The following is a 24,381-nucleotide window of genomic DNA, read 5'->3' as shown; positions in this document are numbered from 1 at the left end:
ACTTTCTAGTGCTGCACGAGGCCAGGATGTGTCCATAGGCCATACAGCGCCTGCAGAAAGGGGGCTGACGTGCATAGTACAACGTCCCCCTGTCAGCCCCCAGGGAGAACATAGCTGGGGGATGGAGGTACCCTCCCAGTCCTTTAGGATCTTCTCTTAGGAGCGCCTGGAAACCTCTTCTCCCAGTCCAAAATCCCAACGAGTCCTTTAGGGGCCTTCCTGAGGAGACATTGTCCATATATCTCCCCAGAAAGGCCCTCACCTCCTCATCCTTAACGTAGGGATTGTACATGTTCACCGTTACGACTCTAAAGTTATTCTTCGCCAAACTTTTTGTCTCGTAATGGCACATCGGTCTTTTATCTTCCACTTCTTTCACCTTCTTAAGGATTTCATCATGTTTAGACTCCGTGTAAAAAGCGACGTCATAAACTCCCTCCAGTGAGTTGCCTTGGAGGCAAAAGACATCCTTCACCATCAGTTTTAGCACTCCAATCAGAATGGATCTCCCAAAAACTTCACGTCCAAAGGGCTCCATCTCTTTCTCTTTCCATGAGAACCTTAGAGTATTTGCCAGTCCTACTCCTGGGACCGACCTATTTGTCGAATTATGCGCCATCTCCGCAAGGACGATGACGCACTCAACCCCTCTCTAATCACTCTCTCTTCCAAAAAAGAAGGGAAGAAGAGTAAACAAACAAAAATAAAGTAAATTTTAGCAAAGCCAAAAAGCAACAACGACGACAAGCACCAAAACGGTTGTCTAAATAACAACACCTTTACCGCCCTCCGGCCGTCGGCTTCCAGCTAGGCGAGCTCTGGGGCACCGCAGTACCAAGCTTGGTCCTAGCCGAAAGGCCGAGAAGCGATAACCCACAAATGGAACCCTGAAACCGCCGGACCCCCGGGGGTCTCGACAGACCTCAGCGGGTGGGTTGGCAAAAGCCAGCTCCTCTCTCCCTCCAACCCCCACTCACTCAACCACCCAACCACCCACCCACCCACCCACCCACCCACCCACCGTTTCCCTGGCAACAAACAGGCAGGTGTTTTTTGGAAAAAGTCGCTAATGCGTCTTTAAGTCACTATCCTGGCCCAACTCTGTCAATTTCTCTTGAAACAAGATACCGGGCTCTGCAAGAAGCAAAGCCGCTCCAAAAATACGTTGAACTCGTAAGTGTTCCTCTCCACGGAAGTCTTTAGTAAAAGGCGAAAGGCTTGTGCGTAATGAAGAGAAACCAGAGTCATATGGAAGTCAAGAGGTCGGGGCCCGAGACACACTCTGTGCACTCTAGGCAGGGTTCCCGCGGGTGCTCCCGGAACCCACTCTTCCAAGTTTTCGAGGGCTGTCTGTGGATAAAAAGAAGGTCACAGACACAGAGGCACAGAGAGAGAGAGAGAGAGAGAGAGAGAGAGAGAGAGAGAGAGAGAGAGAGACACACACACACACAATCCTGGCCCCAATTCTTTTTTTCTTTTTTTTTAAGTAAAATGGCAGGAAACGGGGGACCCCATTGAAGGGCGCTTCGCCTTTCTTTCAGTTTGAATGTTTCTTTCCTTCTCTTCTTCTGCTAGCCAGCTAGCTAGCTAGCTAGCTAGCCAGCTGTTTACATAGCTTTGTGAATGTGCATTTTTCCTTGACAACGGGAGAAAAGTGTTGCACCGTTCCCGGAGGTACTGCAATACCGGGTCGATGCGTGGAGCGGACGGAGCAAGCCCCATTTCCGACTCCCTGTTCGAAAAATCCATTTAATATGTAGTCCCCCGATGGGGGACGTATCAGATATTAAACTGATAAGAACAGATTTTTCTTTTCTTTTGGAAAAGTTTTATTGATACATTTCCTTTAAAAACAGCTCATACATTTTTTACGTCATTGATACACATAAAAACGGCAACAAAGCATAAAACACAGCATTTGAAAGTTACATTTAAATTTGTTAAAAAGCACATGTTGTTAAAACCAATGAAAACAACCATGGATAAAAGTACTTTTCTTGTGAAAACATCACATCTGTAAAAGCCATTTAAAATGTGTACTAATGATCTAACAAAGGTAAAACATTTTTAAGACATGAAAAACCATGTTAAAAAGTAACTTTGTTAAAAGGCTGTCTTCAGTCCCTTGTCCAGGAGGGGGGTGAGTCTTTATCAAGCTCACCTCATCCTGCTCTTCTGAATAGATCATCGTCCCGTCCTTCGGGGCCCAGAGGAGATCCCTCCCCTAGGCGCATCGCCCTAGGCGCCGCAGCGCTGTCAGGCCGTGGCCGCGGGACCTAGGGTGTTGTGGGGGACCCTTCGCCTGGGGTCGAGGCCCCCTTCCTTCCGTACCACCCCAGGGCTTCCGTGGCTACCATGGCCACTGCCTGGGGGGTGGTCTCTACGTTTTTCGCTACCAGCAGGTTACGGGAGGACCACAGTGCTTCCTTCAGGCACGTGAGGGTGGGCCAGAGCTTGGTGAAGGCCTTCGATGGAATGGGCCTTCGGCCCACCCAATACAGCACCAGCTGAGGTGTTAGGTCCTCCCCTGCTGGCAGACACGAGGTGATCAGGGGGCCTGCTTCCTTCCACAGGTCCCTGGCGGCTCTGCACTCCCAGAGCATGTGCCTCACCGACTCTTCTTGGCCGCAGCCTGGTCGGGGGCACGCGGATGTCCTCGCCATGCCCCGTGAGTGCATAACGGCCCTGACCGGGAGGATCTCGTGGGCGACCATCCAGGACAGGTCCCGATGCCGATTCAGGAGAGCAGGATGGGCCACGTTGCGCCAAACCGTTGTGGGCTCACCTATAGCGAGCCCGCGCACTGGACACACTGGTTCCCGATCCTGCACAAGAGAGAGAAGAGAGCGGTGTTTTGTTAAAACCGTGACTGTTTCTTTTTCCAGTTTAAAATGTCTTAAAAACTTCTGGAGCTGGACGTAGTGCGGGGGTAGCAGGAAAGAGACTGGGGCTCGCAGGTCGACTGGGATCAGCCTCAGAGTCCTGAGGTAAGATCCCAGCCAGAACCGTGCGAGGGCCTGGGTCTTGTTGTTGACCGGGGAGGTGGCAAGAGTCAGATGTAACGCTGTGTAGCGGCTGCCCAGGAACAAGTAGAGGTCAGGCAAGCCTTTCCCCCCCTTGGACCTGGGCCTCTTGACCACCTCCCTCCTCAGCCTCTCCCACTTGCCTCCCCACAGGAAGTAAAAAAGCGTCCGCTCCAGGTCTAAAATGCTCCTTCGAGGGGGGATAAAAACAGAACTGATTAATAAAAGCACAGGTAAAATCACAGCTTTAATGATTAAAACCTTGCCCTCAAAAGTCAGCTGTCGTAGTCCCCAAAAACCCAGTCTCTGTCTTACCGTCCCCAGGATTCCGCTCCAGTTACCGCTCCCTCCTCCCCCCCGGTCAAACTTTACCCCCAGTACCCTTATGTCCGTCAGTTTAACTGTCAGAGGTAGTCTGGTCAAGTCTGGGTCTGCCCACGGTCCGAAGAATTGGGCCTCTGTCTTGTCTCTGTTCAGTCTCGCCCCAGAGGCTCGTCCGTACCAGTCAGTCCTGTCCAGAGTCCTGTCGACGGATAAAAGGTTGGTACATAAAATGTTGACGTCGTCCATGTAAAAGACGCACTTGGCGGTCATCTCCCCACTCCCCGGGATACCCACCCCACTGATCCCTTGGTCCCTTCTCAAGACCTGTGCCAGTGGTTCAATACAGGCCACGAACAGAAGGGGAGATAACGGACAGCCCTGACGGACGCCGCAGTGTACTCCCACTGCTTTTGACAGATGCCCATTTACAAGGATTTTGCTGGTGATGTCCCCGTACAGCAGTCCCACCCAAGCTAAGAACCTGTCCGGGAAACCCATTTTTTGCAGTACCTTAAAGAGGTACTGGTGCGAGACCCGATCAAAGGCTTTTTCAAAATCTAAATTTAGGACTACAAGCCGCATGTTTCTGTCTCTCGCATAACAGATGGCATCTCGGATCAGTATCAGGCTGTCCGTGATCTTCCTTCCGGGCACGGCACAGGTTTGGTCCGGGTGGATCACCTCCCCTAAAACAGAAGACATTCTGAGTGTTAAAACCTTGGTAAAAAGTTTACAATCAAAGTTTAAAAGGGTAATCGGTCTCCAGTTTTTCAGGTCCGTCCTGTCATTTTTCTTGTGTAAAAGAGTCACGATCCCCACTCTAAAACTGTCGGGTAGTCTGTCGAGGTGTTCGAAGTCAGTAAAAACAGTCAGAAGTTCGTCGGCTAAAACATCCCAAAAGGTCAGATAAAACTCCAAAGGGAGGCCGTCCTCCCCCGGTGATTTACCCCTCTTAAAACGTTTCAGTCCTTGGTCGATTTCTGTCCTCGTCAGGTCTTTTTTCAGGTCGTCTGTATTGGGTAAGGTATTGTCGATGTGTGTTAAAAGGTCCCCCATTGTTCCCTCGCACACATCTTTTACCCCAAACAGTTCCCCATAAAAGTCCTCGACCACTTCCTTTATTCCCTCTGTGTCTGTTTTTAAAACCCCGTCCTTGTTTCTCAATCCTGTCATAATCCTACCCTTACTAACTATTTTCTTAAAAAAGTACCTAGTGCACTTCTCCCCCTCTTCTAATTCCCTTTCCTTGCTTCTTAAAATAACCCCCTTGCTTCTCTGTTCTGCTAAAAGTGCCATTTCCTTCTTTACTTCTTTAATTTCTTGGTTAAAATCAAGGCCCTGTTGGCATAGGTTAAAATACCTTTCCAGTCGCTTTTGCAGTCCCACCATGCTTCTATCTTTTTCTCTGCTTTTTTCCTTTCCTATCTCTCTAAAGAAGGTCCTTGTCCTTCCCTTCACCATTTCCCACCACTGTGCTCGCGTGTCAAAGAAGTCCTGTAGCGTCTGCCACTGGCTGAACTGCTCTCTGTACTGACTAACTACTCTATCATCTTCTAGAAGGGAGCAGTTCAGTTTCCAGGGCCCTCTTCCCACAGTCACACCCGAAGATAGTGAAAGGGTGCACGTCAGCATTACGTGGTCTGAGAAGAAAGCAGGGGTTATTCTAGCATCAGTTGGGGGACAGTCCCGGGTAAACAGATAATCAATGCGAGAGGCTCTGGTGCCATCACCACTGGTCCAGGTGAAGCCCTCCTCTCTTGGATGCAGGGTTTTAAAACAGTCAGTCAGTTTAAAATCCCTGCACAGCCCTTGCAATAAAACACTTGACCTGTCTACCTTAAAATCCCCTCCTGCCCCTCTCCTGTCTGCTCTGCTTAAAACGCAATTAAAATCCCCACCCACCACTAGATGATCCCTCCCTAGCATGTGGGACTGCAGGTCCTCTAAAAGTGCACACCGGTCATGTTTATCGTTAAAACCATACACGTTTAGCACGTTAAAATCCCTCCCCATAAAGGTACAGTTGGCTAAAAGAGCACGCCCACCTACCACCACTGTGCTCCCCTTCACCACCACCTGTGGGGTCTTGATTAAAATGGCAACACCGTCGTTCTTGTTAAAATTGGAACCACTCCAAATGGAGGGCCCGTGCCGCCACTTATCCTCCCATTTCCTGTAAGAGGATAAAAAGGGTAGACCACACTCCTGTAGTAAAAACACATCAGAGTTAAACCTTTCTAAAAAGGATAAAACCGACTGTGCTCTTGTTGCTGTCTTTACGCTCCTCACGTTAATAGTGGTGATTTTAAAAGCCATAAAAGGGGTGAGTAAAAACAGTGCTAGAAGAAAAGCCATTGAAAAGTTAAAAGGGGGTTAGTCTTCAGGGACTTTCTCTCTCTCCCTCCGGGGTAAGGGGGTTTGGAAGGGAGAGGAGGTTAAAACAGGACTTAAAAAGGAGACTTGATTGGGGGAGTTGGAGGGGAAGGTTCTGGGTTCTTCCTCCCCCTGGGAGCTCTCCCACTCCACCTTTCCCTTTTTCTCCTCACCCTGTTCGGGGTCAGAGAGCTCCTCAGCGTTTCTTTTACGTAGGGGGAGGTGTTCCTTCAGAATCTCCCCCTCCTCTCCCGTACCTTCTGACACAGTCTCCATGGTGCTTTCCGACACCGACCCTATGATGTCTGACCCACTTGGGGAGCTTTCGCTGAACATCTCTCCGGAGCCGTCTTTCTCGGCCCTTTCTCCTTCAGGGGTCACATTAGTCTGGGGCAGGGGGATTGGGGTGGGGAGGGTTTTGTCCTCTCCTCCCACTTCTTCCACCACTGCACCTTCCGCGCCCTCCACTACAGCCACCACCACCGGCTCCACCACTGTCTCCTCTACCACCACTACCGGCTCCACTACAGCCTCCTCCTCCACCACCAGCTCCTCCGCTACCACCTCGGCAACTGCCGTTCCAGCCCTCTGGCGCTCGAAAGCCCGGTCCGCGGCCGCCCACTCCCTCCTTCCAGCCTTGGCCCTGTTGGCCCAGGAGGAGGGGCAGTCGCGGATGAGGTGGGACCGCTCGCCACAGAGGTTGCACGACCTTCCGTTCGTGCACTCCTCGTAGCGGTGGCCCACCTCCCGGCACATCATGCAGACGACCTTCTGACAGGCGTCTGCAAGGTGGCCATGTTCACCACACTTACGGCACAGCTTGGGCTGGTCCTGGTAGTGAACATGGCCCCTGTTCTCTCCGAGGACTATGGTGGATGGGATGGCTTTCAACCCACCATAGCCCCCAGGGTCCTCCCTTTGCTGGACAGTGACCCTCCAGGCCCCTGTCCAGATCCCATCGAGGTCTTTTACCTGGATCAGGGGACCCTTCACGTTGCAGTACCTGCCCAGCCATACTGCAACGTCCTCCGGCTGTACGGTTTCATTGTACATACGAACAATAACGGTTTTAATGCTATTATCCGTCAGCTTGGTCACCTCAAACATCGCTGTGAGGGACCCCTGGGTGTTCAGGGCGTTCTGGAGTTTCCCCCAGAACTCCCTCAGGAAGCTGGCGTTGGCAAAACTGACATCGAAGCCCTTCCTATAGGGGAGGGCTAAGATGCAGTTTACCTGCGCGGGATGAAAGCCGAGCTCTTTCTGGAGGAATTTTCTGGAGAAATCCAATCGGGATAGCTCCATTATTTTTCCTCCCCTCTCCTTTAGAAGGAGGCGCACTGCATGGTGCCTCCTCATGCCAGCCTGTGCTGCTGACATGATGGAGGCCCACTCCCTTTACAGCCCAACACCAGTGAGAGGGGAGGGGAGGGGGAAGGGAAGGGGAAAGGGAGAGGAAGGGGTGTAAAACAGCCAAGGAACTAGCAGGCTCAGCCAGACTGTGCTGAACAGGGCCTACCAGTACCACGGGACACACAACAAACTATCTAGCACAGCACCAAACTAATCTTATCAACAATGGGAAGGGACACAAGGAGGGATTTTTTTTTTTTTTGTGTGTAATTTTTTAAAATAAATTTTCCCCGGAGGGGAAAGGCACAAAGGGGAAGGACAATAATGAACAAAACAAACAAAAACGGGGGGAGGGGGGGTGGGGCGAACTAACAAACAAACAAATTTAGGTAAGGGGAATTAAGGGGATAACAAAAAGGAACACTGACCAACACAACACCTGCCAAACTTGAGGGCCGAGAGAGCTAGCAGGCCTCACCAGCAGGCCAGGCCGAGCCAACCAGCTAGCAAGCCTCACCAGTAGGCCAGGCCAAGCCAACCAGCTAGCAAGCCTCACCAGTAGGCCGGGCCAAGCCAACCAGCTAGCAAGCAAGTAGGCCAGGCCAAGCCAACCAGCTAGCAAGCCTCACCAGCGACCAGGTCAAGCCAACCAGCTAGCAAGCCGGCAGGCCAAAGGTCCCCCAGTTGACAACACAAGACAAGAAACAGAGACAAAAGGCAATTTAGGGGGTGAACTAGCAAGTACAAGGTGGATGGGAAAATACGGTCAGACAAACACACAACAATGCAATGCCTGCCACGCCTAAAGGGCCAGGAGGCTAGCATTCCAACAAGCCAGAAAGCCCCTCCGGCTAGCAGGCAACACAAAACTCAAAACAGTAGGAAATAATTGAAGGGGGGGAGGGTAGAATACAAGGGGGGAGGAGGGGTACAAAACAGGACAAACAAAGGGAAACTGAAATTTAAATTAAATAAGAAAGAAAAGGACCAGAGGGCCTTCAAACTCACCCTACATGTGCTGGTGCACCTGTAGTCCACCACCAGACCCACCACCTAACCCAGGACAAAAATAATAGTGAAACAATACAATAATGATTTTAAACAAAAGTAAATAGCACAATCTCCCGGGCGCCCTCCGGCCTGCGATCGCTTCTCTGATCAAGCACTGTCAAGGACAATGCACGTGATCTTAGCCAAAAGGCCGAGAAGCGATAACCCACAAATGGAACCCTGAAACCGCCGGACCCCCGGGGGTCTCGACAGACCTCAGCGGGTGGGTTGGCAAAAGCCAGCTCCTCTCTCCCTCCAACCCCCACTCACTCAACCACCCAACCAACCACCCACCCACCCACCCACCCACCCACCGTTTCCCTGGCAACAAACAGGCAGGTGTTTTTTGGAAAAAGTCGCTAATGCGTCTTTAAGTCACTATCCTGGCCCATCTCTGTCAATTTCTCTTGAAACAAGATACCGGGCTCTGCAAGAAGCAAAGCCGCTCCAAAAATACGTTGAACTCGTAAGTGTTCCTCTCCACGGAAGTCTTTAGTAAAAGGCGAAAGGCTTGTGCGTAATGAAGAGAAACCAGAGTCATATGGAAGTCAAGAGGTCGGGGCCCGAGACACACTCTGTGCACTCTAGGCAGGGTTCCCGCGGGTGCTCCCGGAACCCACTCTTCCAAGTTTTCGAGGGCTGTCTGTGGATAAAAAGAAGGTCACAGACACAGAGGCACAGAGAGAGAGAGAGAGAGAGAGAGAGAGAGAGAGAGAGAGAGAGAGATAGAGAGAGAGAGACACACACACACACACAATCCTGGCCCCAATTCTTTTTTAAATTTTTTTTTTAAGTAAAATGGCGGGAAACGGGGGACCCCATTGAAGGGCGCTTCGCCTTTCTTTCAGTTTGAATGTTTCTTTCCTTCTCTTCTTCTGCTAGCCAGCTAGCTAGCTAGCTAGCTAGCCAGCTGTTTACATAGCTTTGTGAATGTGCATTTTTCCTTGACAACGGGAGAAAAGTGTTGCACCGTTCCCGGAGGTACTGCAATACCGGGTCGATACGTGGAGCGGACGGAGCAAGCCCCATTTCCGACTCCCTGTTCGAAAAATCCATTTAATATGTAGTCCCCCGATGGGGGACGTATCAGATATTAAACTGATAAGAACAGATTTTTCTTTTGGAAAAGTTTTATTGATACATTTCCTTTAAAAACAGCTCATACATTTTTTACATCATTGATACACATAAAAACGGCAACAAAGCATAAAACACAGCATTTGAAAGTTACATTTAAATTTGTTAAAAAGCACATGTTGTTAAAACCAATGAAAACAACCATGGATAAAAGTACTTTCCTTGTAAAAACATCAAATCTGTAAAAGCCATTTAAAATGTGTACTAATGATCTAACAAAGGTAAAACATTTTTAAGACATGAAAAACCATGTTAAAAAGTCACTTTGTTAAAAGGCTGTCTTCAGTCCCTTGTACAGGAGGGGGGTGAGTCTTTATCAAGCTCACCTCATCCTGCTCTTCTGAATAGATCATCGTCCCGTCCTTCGGGGCCCAGAGGAGATCCCTCGCCTAGGCGCATCGCCCTAGGCGCCGCAGCGCTGTCAGGCCGTGGCCGCCGGGACCTAGGGTGTTGTGGGGGACCCTTCGCCTGGGGTCGAGGCCCCCTTCCTTCCGTACCACCCCAGGGCTTCCGTGGCTACCATGGCCACTGCCTGGGGGGTGGTCTCTACGTTTTTCGCTACCAGCAGGTTACGGGAGGACCACAGTGCTTCCTTCAGGCACGTGAGGGTGGGCCAGAGCTTGGTGAAGGCCTTCGATGGAATGGGCCTTCGGCCCACCCCATACAGCACGAGCTGAGGTGTTAGGTCCTCCCCTGCTGGCAGACACGAGGTGATCAGGGGGCCTGCTTCCTTCCACAGGTCCCTGGCGGCTCTGCACTCCCAGAGCATGTGCCTCACCGACTCTTCTTGGCCGCAGCCTGGTCGGGGGCACGCGGATGTCCTCACCATGCCCCGTGAGTGCATAACGGCCCTGACCGGGAGGATCTCGTGGGCGACCATCCAGGACAGGTCCCGATGCCGATTCTGGAGAGCAGGATGGGCCACGTTGCGCCAAACCGTTGTGGGCTCACCTATAGCGAGCCCGCGCACTGGACACACTGGTTCCCGATCCTGCACAAGAGAGAGAAGAGAGCGGTGTTTTCTTAAAACCGTGACTGTTTCTTTTTCCAGTTTAAAATGTCTTAAAAACTTCTGGAGCTGGGCGTAGTGCGGGGGTAGCAGGAAAGAGACTGGGGCTCGCAGGTCGACTGGGATCAGCCTCAGAGTCCTGAGGTAAGATCCCAGCCAGAACCGTGCGAGGGCCTGGGTCTTGTTGTTGACCGGGGAGGTGGCAAGAGTCAGATGTAACGCTGTGTAGCGGCTGCCCAGGAACAAGTAGAGGTCAGGCAAGCCTTTCCCCCCCTTGGACCTGGGCCTCTTGACCACCTCCCTCCTCAGCCTCTCCCACTTGCCTCCCCACAGGAAGTAAAAAAGCGTCCGCTCCAGGTCTAAAATGCTCCTTCGAGAGGGAATAAAAACAGAACTGATTAATAAAAGCACAGGTAAAATCACAGCTTTAATGAATAAAACCTTGCCCTCAAAAGTCAGCTGTCGTAGTCCCCAAAAACCCAGTCTCTGTCTTACCGTCCCCAGGATTCCGCTCCAGTTACCGCTCCCTCCTCCCCCCCGGTCAAACTTTACCCCCAGTAACCTTATGTCCGTCAGTTTAACTGTCAGAGGTAGTCTGGTCAAGTCTGGGTCTGCCCACGGTCCGAAGAATTGGGCCTCTGTCTTGTCTCTGTTCAGTCTCGCCCCAGAGGCTCGTCCGTACCAGTCAGTCCTGTCCAGAGTCCTGTCGACGGATAAAAGGTTGGTACATAAAATGTTGACGTCGTCCATGTAAAAGACGCACTTGGCGGTCATCCCCCCACTCCCCGGGATACCCACCCCACTGATCCCTTGGTCCCTTCTCAAGACCTGTGCCAGTGGTTCAATACAGGCCACGAACAGAAGGGGAGATAACGGACAGCCCTGACGGACGCCGCAGTGTACTCCCACTGCTTTTGACAGATGCCCATTTACAAGGATTTTGCTGGTGATGTCCCCGTACAGCAGTCCCACCCAAGCTAAGAACCTGTCCGGGAAACCCATTTTTTGCAGTACCTTAAAGAGGTACTGGTGCGAGACCCGATCAAAGGCTTTTTCAAAATCTAAATTTAGGACTACAAGCCGCATGTTTCTGTCTCTCGCATAACAGATGGCATCTCGATAAGAACAGATTTTTTTCTTTTGGAAAAGTTTTATTGACACATTTCCTTTAAAAACAGCTCATACATTTTTTACATCATTGATACACATAAAAACGTCAACAAAGCATAAAACACAGCATTTGAAAGTTACATTTAAATTTCTTAAAAAGTACATGTTGTTAAAACCAATGAAAACAATAATGGATAAAAGTACTTTCCTTGTAAAAACATCAAATCTGTAAAAGCCATTTAAAATGTGTACTAATGATCTAACAAAGGTAAAACATTTTTAAGACATGAAAATATGTTAGAAAGTCACTTTGTTAAAAGGCTGTCTTCAGTCCCTTGTACAGGAGGGGGGTGAGTCTTTATCAAGCTCACCTCATCCTGCTCTTCTGAATAGATCATCGTCCCGTCCTTCGGGGCCCAGAGGAGATCCCTCCCCTAGGCGCATCGCCCTAGGCGCCGCAGCGCTGTCAGGCCGTGGCCGCCGGGACCTAGGGTGTTGTGGGGGACCCTTCGCCTGGGGTCGAGGCCCCCTTCCTTCCGTACCACCCCAGGGCTTCCGTGGCTACCATGGCCACTGCCTGGGGGGTGGTCTCTACGTTTTTCGCTACCAGCAGGCTACGGGAGGACCACAGTGCTTCCTTCAGGCACGTGAGGGTGGGCCAGAGCTTGGTGAAGGCCTTTGATGGAATGGACCTTCGGCCCACCCCATACAGCACGAGCTGAGGTGTTAGGTCCTCCCCTGCTGGCAGACACGAGGTGATCAGGGGGCCTGCTTCCTTCCACAGGTCCCTGGCGGCTCTGCACTCCCAGAGCATGTGCCTCACCGACTCTTCTTGGCCGCAGCCTGGTCGGGGGCACGCGGATGTCCTCGCCATGCCCCGTGAGTGCATAACGGCCCTGACCGGGAGGATCTCGTGGGCGACCATCCAGGACAGGTCCCGATGCCGATTCAGGAGAGCAGGATGGGCCACGTTGCGCCAAACCGTTGTGGGCTCACCTATAGCGAGCCCGCGCACTGGACACACTGGTTCCCGATCCTGCACAAGAGAGAGAAGAGAGCGGTGTTTTGTTAAAACCGTGACTGTTTCTTTTTCCAGTTTAAAATGTCTTAAAAACTTCTGGAGCTGGGCGTAGTGCGGGGGTAGCAGGAAAGAGACTGGGGCTCGCAGGTCGACTGGGATCAGCCTCAGAGTCCTGAGGTAAGATCCCAGCCAGAACCGTGCGAGGGCCTGGGTCTTGTTGTTGACCGGGGAGGTGGCAAGAGTCAGATGTAACGCTGTGTAGCGGCTGCCCAGGAACAAGTAGAGGTCAGGCAAGCCTTTCCCCCCCTTGGACCTGGGCCTCTTGACCACCTCCCTCCTCAGCCTCTCCCACTTGCCTCCCCACAGGAAGTAAAAAAGCATCCGCTCCAGGTCTAAAATACTCCTTCGAGGGGGGATAAAAACAGAACTGATTAATAAAAGCACAGGTAAAATCACAGCTTTAATGATTAAAACCTTGCCCTCAAAAGTCAGCTGTCGTAGTCCCCAAAAACCCAGTCTCTGTCTTACCGTCCCCAGGATTCCGCTCCAGTTACCGCTCCCTCCTCCCCCCCGGTCAAACTTTACCCCCAGTACCCTTATGTCCGTCAGTTTAACTGTCAGAGGTAGTCTGGTCAAGTCTGGGTCTGCCCACGGTCCGAAGAATTGGGCCTCTGTCTTGTCTCTGTTCAGTCTCGCCCCAGAGGCTCGTCCGTACCAGTCAGTCCTGTCCAGAGTCCTGTCGACGGATAAAAGGTCGGTACATAAAATGTTGACGTCGTCCATGTAAAAGACGCACTTGGCGGTCATCCCCCCACTCCCCGGGATACCCACCCCACTGATCCCTTGGTCCCTTCTCAAGACCTGTGCCAGTGGTTCAATACAGGCCACGAACAGAAGGGGAGATAACGGACAGCCCTGACGGACGCCGCAGTGTACTCCCACTGCTTTTGACAGATGCCCATTTACAAGGATTTTGCTGGTGATGTCCCCGTACAGCAGTCCCACCCTAGCTAAGAACCTGTCCGGGAAACCCATTTTTTGCAGTACCTTAAAGAGGTACTGGTGCGAGACCCGATCAAAGGCTTTTTCAAAATCTAAATTTAGGACTACAAGCCGCATGTTTCTGTCTCTCGCATAACAGATGGCATCTCGGATCAGTATCAGGCTGTCCGTGATCTTCCTTCCGGGCACGGCACAGGTTTGGTCCGGGTGGATCACCTCCCCTAAGACAGAAGACATTTTGAGTGTTAAAACCTTGGTAAAAAGTTTACAATCAAAGTTTAAAAGGGTAATCGGTCTCCAGTTTTTCAGGTCCGTCCTGTCGTTTTTCTTGTGTAAAAGAGTCACGATCCCCACTCTAAAACTGTCGGGTAGTCTGTCGAGGTGTTCGAAGTCAGTAAAAACAGTCAGAAGTTCGTCGGCTAAAACATCCCAAAAGGTCAGATAAAACTCAAAAGGGAGGCCGTCCTCCCCCGGTGATTTACCCCTCTTAAAACGTTTCAGTCCTTGGTCGATTTCTGTCCTCGTCAGGTCTTTTTTCAGGTCGTCTGTATTGGGTAAGGTCTTGTCGATGTATGTTAAAAGGTCCCCCATTGTTCCCTCGCACACATCTTTTACCCCAAACAGTTCCCCATAAAAGTCCTCGACCACTTCCTTTATTCCCTCTGTGTCTGTTTTTAAATCCCCGTCCTTGTTTCTCAATCCTGTCATAATCCTACCCTTACTAATTATTTTCTTAAAAAAGTACCTAGTGCACTTCTCCCCCTCTTCTAATTCCCTTTCCTTGCTTCTTAAAATAACCCCCTTGCTTCTCTGTTCTGCTAAAAGTGCCATTTCCTTCTTTACTTCTTTAATTTCTTGGTTAAAATCAAGGCCCTGTTGGCATAGGTTAAAATACCTTTCCAGTCGCTTTTGCAGTCCCACCATGCGTCTATCTTTTTCTCTGCTTTTTTCCTTTCCTATCTCTCTAAAGAAGGTCCTTGTCCTTCCCTTCACCATTTCCCACCACTGTGCTCGCGTGTCAAAGAAGTCCTGTAGCGTCTGCCACTGGCTGAACTGCTCTCTGTACTGACTAACTACTCTATCATCTTCTAGAAGGGAGCAGTTCAGTTTCCAGGGCCCTCTTCCCACAGTCACACCCGAAGATAGTGAAAGGGTGCACGTCAGCATTACGTGGTCTGAGAAGAAAGCAGGGGTTATTCTAGCATCAGTTGGGGGACAGTCCCGGGTAAACAGATAATCAATGCGAGAGGCTCTGGTGCCATCACCACTGGTCCAGGTGAAGCCCTCCTCTCTTGGATGCAGGGTTTTAAAACAGTCAGTCAGTTTAAAATCCCTGCAGAGCCCTTGCAATAAAACACTTGACCTTTCTACCTTAAAATCCCCTCCTGCCCCTCTCCTGTCTGCTCTGCTTAAAACACAATTAAAATCCCCACCCACCACTAGAGGATCCCTCCCTAGCATGTGGGACTGCAGGTCCTCTAAAAGTGCACACCGGTCATGTTTATCGTTAAAACCATACACGTTTAGCACGTTAAAATCCCTCCCCATAAAAGTACAGTTGGCTAAAAGAGCACGCCCACCTACCACCACCGTGCTCCCCTTCACCACCACCTGTGGGGTCTTGATTAAAATGGCAACACCGTCGTTCTTGTTAAAATTGGAACCACTCCAAATGGAGGGCCCGTGCCGCCACTTGTCCTCCCATTTCCTGTAAGAGGATAAAAAGGGTAGACCACACTCCTGTAGTAAAAACACATCAGAGTTAAACCTTTCTAAAAAGGATAAAACCGACTGTGCTCTTGTTGCTGTCTTTACGCTCCTCACGTTTATAGTGGTGATTTTAAAAGCCATAAAAGGGGTGAGTAAAAACAGTGCTAGAAGAAAAGCCATTGAAAAGTTAAAAGGGGGTTAGTCTTCAGGGACTTTCTCTCTCTCCCTCCGGGGTAAGGGGGTTTGGAAGGGAGAGGAGGTTAAAACAGGACTTAAAAAGGAGACTTGATTGGGGGAGTTGGAGGGGAAGGTTCTGGGTTCTTCCTCCCCCTGGGAGCTCTCCCACTCCACCTTTCCCTTTTTCTCCTCACCCTGTTCGGGGTCAGAGAGCTCCTCAGCGTTTATTTTACGTACGGGGAGGTGTTCCTTCAGACTCTCCCCCTCCTCTCCCGTACCTTCTGACACAGTCTCCATGGTGCTTTCCGACACCGACCCTATGATGTCTGACCCACTTGGGGAGCTTTCGCTGAACATCTCTCCGGAGCCGTCTTTCTCGGCCCTTTCTCCTTCAGGGGTCACATTAGTCTGGGGCAGGGGGATTGGGGTGGGGAGGGTTTTGTCCTCTCCTCCCACTTCTTCCACCACTGCACCTTCCGCGCCCTCCACTACAGCCACCACCACCGGCTCCACCACTGTCTCCTCTACCACCACTACCGGCTCCACTACTGCCTCCTCCTCCACCACCAGCTCCTCCGCTACCACCTCGGCAACTGCCGTTCCAGCCCTCTGGCGCTCGAAAGCCCGGTCCGCGGCCGCCCACTCCCTCCTTCCAGCCTTGGCCCTGTTGGCCCAGGAGGAGGGGCAGTCGCGGATGAGTTGGGACCGCTCGCCACAGAGGTTGCACGACCTTCCGTTCGTGCACTCCTCGTAGCGGTGGCCCACCTCCCGGCACTTCATGCAGACGACCTTCTGACAGGCGTCTGCAAGGTGGCCATGTTCACCACACTTACGGCACAGCTTGGGCTGGTCCTGGTAGTGAACATGGCCCCTGTTCTCTCCGAGGACTATGGTGGATGGGATGGCTTTCAACCCACCATAGCCCCCAGGGTCCTCCCTTTGCTGGACAGTGACCCTCCAGGCCCCTGTCCAGATCCCATCCAGGTCTTTTACCTGGATCAGGGGACCCTTCACGTTGCAGTACCTGCCCAGCCATACTGCAACGTCCTCCGGCTGTACGGTTTCATTGTACATACGGACAATAACGGTTTTAATGCTATTATCCGTCAGCTTGGTCACCTCAAACATCGCTGTGAGGGACCCCTGGGTGTCCAGGGCGTTCTGGAGTTTCCCCCAGAACTCCCTCAGGAAGCTGGCGTTGGCAAAACTGACATCGAAGCCCTTCCTATAGGGGAGGGCTAAGATGCAGTTTACCTGCGCGGGATGAAAGCCGAGCTCTTTCTGGAGGAATTTTCTGGAGAAATCCAATCGGGATAGCTCCATTATTTTTCCTCCCCTCTCCTTTAGAAGGAGGCGCACTGCATGGTGCCTCCTCATGCCAGCCTGTGCTGCTGACATGATGGAGGCCCACTCCCTTTACAGCCCAACACCAGTGAGAGGGGAGGGGAGGGGAGGGGAGGGGGAAGGGAAGGGGAAAGGGAGAGGAAGGGGTGTAAAACAGCCAAGGAACTAGCAGGCTCAGCCAGACTGTGCTGAACAGGGCCTACCAGTACCACGGGACACACAACAAACTATCTAGCACAGCACCAAACTAATCTTATCAACAATGGGGAGGGACACAAGGAGGGATTTTTTATTTTTTTTTGTGTGTAATTTTTTAGGCACGAAGGGGAAGGACAATAATGAACAAAACAAACAAAAACGGGGGGGGGGGGGGGACACTAACAAACAAACAAATTTAGGTAAGGGGAATTAAGGGGATAACAAAAAGGAATACTGACCAACACAACACCTGCCAAACTTGAGGGCCGAGAGAGCTAGCAGGCCTCACCAGCAGGCCAGGCCAAGCCAACCAGCTAGCAAGCAAGCCTCACCAGTAGGCCAGGCCAAGCCAACCAGCTAGCAAGCAAGCCTCACCAGTAGGCCAGGCCAAGCCAACCAGCTAGCAAGCCTCACCAGTAGGCCAGGCCAAGCCAACCAGCTAGCAAGCCTCACCAGCAGACCAGGTCAAGCCAACCAGCTAGCAAGCCGGCAGGCCAAAGGTCCCCCAGTTGACAACACAAGACAAGAAACAGAGACAAAAGGCAATTTAGGGGGTGAACTAGCAAGTACAAGGTGGATGGGAAAACACGGTCAGACAAACACACAACAATGCAATGCCTGCCACGCCTAAAGGGCCAGGAGGCTAGCGTTCCAACAAGCCAGAAAGCCCCTCCGGCTAGCAGGCAACACAAAACTAAAAACAGTAGGAAATAATTGAAGGGGGGGAGGGTAGGATACAAGGGGGAGGAGAGGTACAAAACAGGACAAACAAGGGGAAACTGAAATTTAAATTAAGTAAGAAAGAAAAGGACCAGAGGGCCTTTAAACTCACCCTACAGGTGCTGGTGCACCTGTAGTCCACCACCAGACCCACCACCTAACCCAGGACAAAAATAATAGTGAAACAATACAATAATGATTTTAAACAAAAGTAAATAGCACAATCTCCCGGGCGCCCTCCGGCCTGCGATCGCTTCTCTGATCAAGCACTGTCAAGGACAATGCACGTGATCTTAGCCAAAAGGCTGAGAAGCGATAACCCACAAATGGAACCCTGAAACCGCCGGACCCCCGGGGGTCTCGACAGACCTCAGCGGGTGGGTTGGCAAAAGCCAGCTCCTCTCTCCCTCCAACCCCCACTCACTCAACCACCCAACCACCCACCCACCCACCCACCCACCCACCCACCGTTTCCCTGGCAACAAACAGGCAGGTGTTTTTTGGAAAAAGTCGCTAATGCGTCTTTAAGTCACTATCCTGGCCCATCTCTGTCAATTTCTCTTGAAACAAGATACCGGGCTCTGCAAGAAGCAAAGCCGCTCCAAAAATACGTTGAACTCGTAAGTGTTCCTCTCCACGGAAGTCTTTAGTAAAAGGCGAAAGGCTTGTGCGTAATGAAGAGAAACCAGAGTCATATGGAAGTCAAGAGGTCGGGGCCCGAGACACACTCTGTGCACTCTAGGCAGGGTTCCCGCGGGTGCTCCCGGAACCCACTCTTCCAAGTTTTCGAGGGCTGTCTGTGGATAAAAAGAAGGTCACAGACACAGAGGCACAGAGAGAGAGAGAGAGAGAGAGAGAGAGAGAGAGAGCGAGAGAGAGAGAGAGAGACACACACACACACACAATCCTGGCCCCAATTCTTTTTTTTTTTTTTTTAAGTAAAATGGCGGGAAACGGGGGACCCCATTGAAGGGCGCTTCGCCTTTCTTTCAGTTTGAATGTTTCTTTCCTTCTCTTCTTCTGCTAGCCAGCTAGCTAGCTAGCTAGCTAGCCAGCTGTTAACATAGCTTTGTGAATGTGCATTTTTCCTTGACAACGGGAGAAAAGTGTTGCACCGTTCCCGGAGGTACTGCAATACCGGGTCGATGCGTGGAGCGGACGGAGCAAGCCCCATTTCCGACTCCCTGTTCGAAAAATCCATTTAATATGTAGTCCCCCGATGGGGGACGTATCAGATATTAAACTGATAAGAACAGATTTTTTTTTTTTTTTTTTTGGAAAAGTTTTATTGATACATTTCCTTTAAAAACAGCTCATACATTTTTTACATCATTGATACACATAAAAACGGCAACAAAGCATAAAACACAGCATTTGAAAGTTACATTTAAATTTGTTAAAAAGTACATGTTGTTAAAACCAATGAAAACAACCATGGATAAAAGTACTTTCCTTGTAAAAACATCAAATCTGTAAAAGCCATTTAAAATGTGTACTAATGATCTAACAAAGGTAAAACATTTTTAAGACATGAAAAACCATGTTAAAAAGTCACTTTGTTAAAAGGCTGTCTTCAGTCCCTTGTACAGGAGGGGGGTGAGTCTTTATCAAGCTCACCTCATCCTGCTCTTCTGAATAGATCATCGTCCCGTCCTTCGGGGCCCAGAGGAGATCCCTCCCCTAGGCGCATCGCCCTAGGCGCCGCAGCGCTGTCAGGCCGTGGCCGCGGGACCTAGGGTGTTGTGGGGGACCCTTCGCCTGGGGTCGAGGCCCCCTTCCTTCCGTACCACCCCAGGGCTTCCGTGGCTACCATGGCCACTGCCTGGGGGGTGGTCTCTACGTTTTTCGCTACCAGCAGGTTACGGGAGGACCACAGTGCTTCCTTCAGGCACGTGAGGGTGGGCCAGAGCTTGGTGAAGGCCTTCGATGGAATGGGCCTTCGGCCCACCCCATACAGCACGAGCTGAGGTGTTAGGTCCTCCCCTGCTGGCAGACACGAGGTGATCAGGGGGCCTGCTTCCTTCCACAGGTCCCTGGCGGCTCTGCACTCCCAGAGCATGTGCCTCACCGACTCTTCTTGGCCGCAGCCTGGTCGGGGGCACGCGGATGTCCTCGCCATGCCCCGTGAGTGCATAACGGCCCTGACCGGGAGGATCTCGTGGGCGACCATCCAGGACAGGTCCCGATGCCGATTCAGGAGAGCAGGATGGGCCACGTTGCGCCAAACCGTTGTGGGCTCACCTATAGCGAGCCCGCGCACTGGACACACTGGTTCCCGATCCTGCACAAGAGAGAGAAGAGAGCGGTGTTTTGTTAAGACCGTGACTGTTTCTTTTTCCAGTTTAAAATGTCTTAAAAACTTCTGGAGCTGGACGTAGTGCGGGGGTAGCAGGAAAGAGACTGGGGCTCGCAGGTCGACTGGGATCAGCCTCAGAGTCCTGAGGTAAGATCCCAGCCAGAACCGTGCGAGGGCCTGGGTCTTGTTGTTGACCGGGGAGGTGGCAAGAGTCAGATGTAACGCTGTGTAGCGGCTGCCCAGGAACAAGTAGAGGTCAGGCAAGCCTTTCCCCCCCTTGGACCTGGGCCTCTTGACCACCTCCCTCCTCAGCCTCTCCCACTTGCCTCCCCACAGGAAGTAAAAAAGCATCCGCTCCAGGTCTAAAATACTACTTCGAGGGGGGATAAAAACAGAACTGATTAATAAAAGCACAGGTAAAATCACAGCTTTACTGATTAAAACCTTGCCCTCAAAAGTCAGCTGTCGTAGTCCCCAAAAACCCAGTCTCTGTCTTACCGTCCCCAGGATTCCACTCCAGTTACCGCTCCCTCCTCCCCCCCGGTCAAACTTTACCCCCAGTACCCTTATGTCCGTCAGTTTAACTGTCAGAGGTAGTCTGGTCAAGTCTGGGTCTGCCCACGGTCCGAAGAATTGGGCCTCTGTCTTGTCTCTGTTCAGTCTCGCCCCAGAGGCTCGTCCGTACCAGTCAGTCCTGTCCAGAGTCCTGTCGACGGATAAAAGGTCGGTACATAAAATGTTGACGTCGTCCATGTAAAAGACGCACTTGGCGGTCATCCCCCCACTCCCCGGGATACCCACCCCACTGATCCCTTGGTCCCTTCTCAAGACCTGTGCCAGTGGTTCAATACAGGCCACGAACAGAAGGGGAGATAACGGACAGCCCTGACGGACGCCGCAGTGTACTCCCACTGCTTTTGACAGATGCCCATTTACAAGGATTTTGATGGTCCCACCCAAGCTAAGAACCTGTCTGGGAAACCCATTTTTTGCAGTACCTTAAAGAGGTACTGGTGCGAGACCCGATCAAAGGCTTTTTCAAAATCTAAATTTAGGACTACAAGCCGCATGTTTCTGGCTCTCGCATAACAGATGGCATCTCGGATCAGTATCAGGCTGTCCGTGATCTTCCTTCCGGGCACGGCACAGGTTTGGTCCGGGTGGAACACCTCCCCTAAAACAGAAGACATTCTGAGTGTTAAAACCTTGGTAAAAAGTTTACAATCAAAGTTTAAAAGGGTAATCGGTCTCCAGTTTTTCAGGTCCGTCCTGTCGTTTTTCTTGTGTAAAAGAGTCACGATCCCCACTCTAAAACTGTCGGGTAGTCTGTCGAGGTGTTCGAAGTCAGTAAAAACAGTCAGAAGTTCGTCGGCTAAAACATCCCAAAAGGTCAGATAAAACTCAAAAGGGAGGCCGTCCTCCCCCGGTGATTTACCCCTCTTAAAACGTTTCAGTCCTTGGTCGATTTCTGTCCTCGTCAGGTCTTTTTTCAGGTCGTCTGTATTGGGTAAGGTCTTGTCGATGTATGTTAAAAGGTCCCCCATTGTTCCCTCGCACACATCTTTTACCCCAAACAGTTCCCCATAAAAGTCCTCGACCACTTCCTTTATTCCCTCTGTGTCTGTTTTTAAAACCCCGTCCTTGTTTCTCAATCCTGTCATAATCCTACCCTTACTAATTATTTTCTTAAAAAAGTACCTAGTGCACTTCTCCCCCTCTTCTAATTCCCTTTCCTTGCTTCTTAAAATAACCCCCTTGCTTCTCTGTTCTGCTAAAAGTGCCATTTCCTTCTTTACTTCTTTAATTTCTTGGTTAAAATCAAGGCCCTGTTGGCATAGGTTAAAATACCTTTCCAGTCGCTTTTGCAGTCCCACCATGCGTCTTATCTTTTTCTCTGCTTTTTTCCATTCCTATCTCTCTAAAGAAGGTCCTTGTCCTTCCCTTCACCATTTCCCACCACTGTGCTCGCGTGTCAAAGAAGTCCTGTAGCGTCTGCCACTGGCTGAACTGCTCTCTGTACTGACTAACTACTCTATCATCTTCTAGAAGGGAGCAGTTCAGTTTCCAGGGCCCTCTTCCCACAGTCACACCCGAAGATAGTGAAAGGGTGCACGTCAGCATTACGTGGTCTAAGAAGAAAGCAGGGGTTATTCTAGCATCAGTTGGGGGACAGTCCCGGGTAAACAGATAATCAATGCGAGAGGCTCTGGTGCCATCACCACTGGTCCAGGTGAAGCCCTCCTCTCTTGGATGCAGGGTTTTAAAACAGTCAGTCAGTTTAAAATCCCTGCACAGCCCTTGCAATAAAACACTTGACCTGTCTACCTTAAAATCCCCTCCTGCCCCTCTCCTGTCTGCTCTGCTTAAAACACAATTAAAATCCCCACCCACCACTAGAGGATCCCTCCCTAGCATGTGGGACTGCAGGTCCTCTAAAAGTGCACACCGGTCATGTTTATCGTTAAAACCATACACGTTTAGCACGTTAAAATCCCTCCCCATAAAAGTACAGTTGGCTAAAAGAGCACGCCCACCTACCACCACTGTGCTCCCCTTCACCACCACCTGTGGGGTCTTGATTAAAATGGCAACACTGTCGTTCTTGTTAAAATTGGAACCACTCCAAATGGAGGGCCCGTGCCGCCACTTGTCCTCCCATTTCCTGTAAGAGGATAAAAAGGGTAGACCACACTCCTGTAGTAAAAACACATCAGAGTTAAACCTTTCTAAAAAGGATAAAACCGACTGTGCTCTTGTTGCTGTCTTTACGCTCCTCACGTTTATAGTGGTGATTTTAAAAGCCATAAAAGGGGTGAGTAAAAACAGTGCTAGAAGAAAAGCCATTGAAAAGTTAAAAGGGGGTTAGTCTTCAGGGACTTTCTCTCTCTCCCTCCGGGGTAAGGGGGTTTGGAAGGGAGAGGAGGTTAAAACAGGACTTAAAAAGGAGACTTGATTGGGGGAGTTAGAGGGGAAGGTTCTGGGTTCTTCCTCCCCCTGGGAGCTCTCCCACTCCACCTTTCCCTTTTTCTCCTCACCCTGTTCGGGGTCAGAGAGCTCCTCAGCGTTTCTTTTACGTAGGGGGAGGTGTTCCTTCAGACTCTCCCCCTCCTCTCCCGTACCTTCTGACACAGTCTCCATGGTGCTTTCCGACACCGACCCTATGATGTCTGACCCACTTGGGGAGCTTTCGCTGTACATCTCTCCGGAGCCGTCTTTCTCGGCCCTTTCTCCTTCAGGGGTCACATTAGTCTGGGGCAGGGGGATTGGGGTGGGGAGGGTTTTGTCCTCTCCTCCCACTTCTTCCACCACTGCACCTTCCGCGCCCTCCACTACAGCCACCAACACCGGCTCCACCACTGTCTCCTCTACCACCACTACCGGCTCCACTACTGCCTCCTCCTCCACCACCGGCTCCTCCACTACCACCTCGGCAACTGCCGTTCCAGCCCTCTGGCGCTCGAAAGCCCGGTCCGCGGCCGCCCACTCCCTCCTTCCAGCCTTGGCCCTGTTGGCCCAGGAGGAGGGGCAGTCGCGGATGAGGTGGGACCGCTCGCTACAGAGGTTGCACGACCTTCCGTTCGTGCACTCCTCGTAGCGGTGGCCCACCTCCCGGCACTTCATGCAGACAACCTTCTGACAGGCGTCTGCAAGGTGGCCATGTTCACCACACTTACGGCACAGCTTGGGCTGGTCCTGGTAGTGAACATGGCCCCTGTTCTCTCCGAGGACTATGGTGGATGGGATGGCTTTCAACCCATCATAGCCCCCAGGGTCCTCCCTTTGCTGGACAGTGACCCTCCAGGCTCCTGTCCAGATCCCATCAAGGTCTTTTACCTGGATCAGGGGACCCTTCACGTTGCAGTACCTGCCCAGCCATACTGCAACGTCCTCCGGCTGTACGGTTTCATTGTACATACGGACAATAACGGTTTTAATGCTATTATCCGTCAGCTTGGTCACCTCAAACATCGCTGTGAGGGACCCCTGGGTGTTCAGGGCGTTCTGGAGTTTCCCCCAGAACTCCCTCAGCAAGCTGGCGTTGGCAAAACTGACATCGAAGCCCTTCCTATAGGGGAGGGCTAAGATGCAGTTTACCTGCGGGATGAAAGCCGAGCTCTTTCTGGAGGAATTTTCTGGAGAAATCCAATCGGGATAGCTCCATTATTTTTCCTCCCCTCTCCTTTAGAAGGAGGCGCACTGCATGGTGCCTCCTCATGCCAGCCTGTGCTGCTGACATGATGGAGGCCCACTCCCTTTACAGCCCAACACCAGTGAGAGGGGAGGGGAGGGGGAAGGGAAGGGGAAAGGGAGAGGAAGGGGTGTAAAACAGCCAAGGAACTAGCAGGCTCAGCCAGACTGTGCTGAACAGGGCCTACCAGTACCACGGGACACACAACAAACTAATCTTATCAACATACCTTAAGGGAACATTTCGGCATTTCGTGTATGATCAGTGAGAAAGTCCATATTGCAAATGTACGGTCCCTTACCGGACGTCCGACATCGTTTGTAAAATTCGCGGTCGGCGTCGGGCCGT

The 24,381-nt window shown here is 51.3% G+C and overlaps 3 protein-coding genes, 4 non-coding genes and 2 pseudogenes across 9 annotated transcripts; all 9 read right to left on the bottom strand.

Annotated features, from left to right (window-relative positions):
- Positions 1–1,130: 1,130 nt before the first annotated feature.
- LOC118945583 (U5 spliceosomal RNA) lies at positions 1,131–1,247 on the bottom strand. Its single transcript, XR_005040698.1, has one exon. It is a non-coding gene; the product is annotated as a U5 spliceosomal RNA (small nuclear RNA).
- Positions 1,248–1,652: 405 nt separating this feature from the next.
- Positions 1,653–1,831, bottom strand: LOC118945529 (U2 spliceosomal RNA; annotated as a pseudogene).
- Positions 1,806–8,288, bottom strand: LOC118936583 (uncharacterized). 2 transcript variants are annotated; one of them, XM_090227353.1, is made up of 2 exons: positions 5,397–8,288; positions 1,806–2,825 (listed from the first exon to the last, which is right to left on the bottom strand). In XM_090227353.1, the coding sequence occupies exon 1, from the start codon at positions 7,095–7,097 to the stop codon at positions 5,721–5,723; it is 1,377 nt and encodes a 458-aa protein (XP_090083479.1). In that variant the 5' UTR covers positions 7,098–8,288; the 3' UTR covers positions 1,806–2,825; positions 5,397–5,720. The 2 variants fall into 2 exon arrangements, with proteins under 2 accessions (XP_090083479.1, XP_090083480.1); XM_090227354.1 differs by having other exon boundaries at positions 5,393–8,278.
- Positions 8,289–8,543: 255 nt separating this feature from the next.
- LOC118943721 (U5 spliceosomal RNA) lies at positions 8,544–8,660 on the bottom strand. Its single transcript, XR_005039039.2, has one exon. It is a non-coding gene; the product is annotated as a U5 spliceosomal RNA (small nuclear RNA).
- Positions 8,661–9,079: 419 nt separating this feature from the next.
- Positions 9,080–9,259, bottom strand: LOC118945547 (U2 spliceosomal RNA; annotated as a pseudogene).
- Positions 9,260–11,863: 2,604 nt separating this feature from the next.
- LOC118945315 (LINE-1 retrotransposable element ORF2 protein) lies at positions 11,864–13,990 on the bottom strand. The gene is made up of 3 exons (XM_090226275.1): positions 13,882–13,990; positions 12,926–13,620; positions 11,864–12,412 (listed from the first exon to the last, which is right to left on the bottom strand). Exons 1-3 carry the CDS (start codon positions 13,988–13,990, stop codon positions 11,864–11,866), a joined length of 1,353 nt encoding a protein of 450 aa, XP_090082401.1.
- Positions 13,991–18,125: 4,135 nt separating this feature from the next.
- Positions 18,126–18,242, bottom strand: LOC118945581 (U5 spliceosomal RNA). The gene has a single exon (XR_005040696.1). It is a non-coding gene; the product is annotated as a U5 spliceosomal RNA (small nuclear RNA).
- A 410-nt stretch (positions 18,243–18,652) lies between these two features.
- Positions 18,653–18,835, bottom strand: LOC118945543 (U2 spliceosomal RNA). Its single transcript, XR_016493476.1, has one exon. It is a non-coding gene; the product is annotated as a U2 spliceosomal RNA (small nuclear RNA).
- On the bottom strand, positions 18,806–24,173 carry LOC149970646 (uncharacterized). Of its 2 annotated transcripts, none has more exons than XM_090227351.1 (2): positions 22,383–24,173; positions 18,806–19,829 (listed from the first exon to the last, which is right to left on the bottom strand). In XM_090227351.1, exon 1 carries the CDS (start codon positions 23,811–23,813, stop codon positions 22,707–22,709), a length of 1,107 nt encoding a protein of 368 aa, XP_090083477.1. In that variant the 5' UTR covers positions 23,814–24,173; the 3' UTR covers positions 18,806–19,829; positions 22,383–22,706. The 2 variants fall into 2 exon arrangements, with proteins under 2 accessions (XP_090083477.1, XP_090083478.1); XM_090227352.1 differs by having other exon boundaries at positions 22,379–24,018.
- Between the last annotated feature and the right edge of the window lie 208 nt (positions 24,174–24,381).

This window comes from Oncorhynchus mykiss, chromosome 29, assembly GCF_057628025.1.
Source record: "Oncorhynchus mykiss isolate SJ-2025 chromosome 29, ASM5762802v1, whole genome shotgun sequence".
Classification (NCBI taxonomy): Eukaryota; Metazoa; Chordata; class Actinopteri; order Salmoniformes; family Salmonidae; genus Oncorhynchus; species Oncorhynchus mykiss.
Note: the sequence above shows the minus strand (reverse complement) of the source record. Positions and strands in the feature narration are given on the sequence as shown.

Excerpts from the sequence above, each read along its gene's own strand:
- LOC149970646 (XM_090227351.1), bottom strand. The coding sequence starts at position 23,813 with ATGTTTGAGGTGACCAAGCTGACGGATAATAGCATTAAAACCGTTATT.
- LOC118936583 (XM_090227353.1), bottom strand. The coding sequence starts at position 7,097 with ATGTCAGCAGCACAGGCTGGCATGAGGAGGCACCATGCAGTGCGCCTC.
- LOC118945315 (XM_090226275.1), bottom strand. The coding sequence starts at position 13,990 with ATGGGGGACCTTTTAACATACATCGACAAGACCTTACCCAATACAGAC. Across the intron at positions 13,621-13,881 it reads ACTGAAACGTTTTAAGAGGG|GGGAGGTGATCCACCCGGAC; the intron begins GTAAATCACCGG and ends CTTCTGTCTTAG. Across the intron at positions 12,413-12,925 it reads GGAGCGGAATCCTGGGGACG|GATCGGGAACCAGTGTGTCC; the intron begins GTAAGACAGAGA and ends TCTCTTGTGCAG.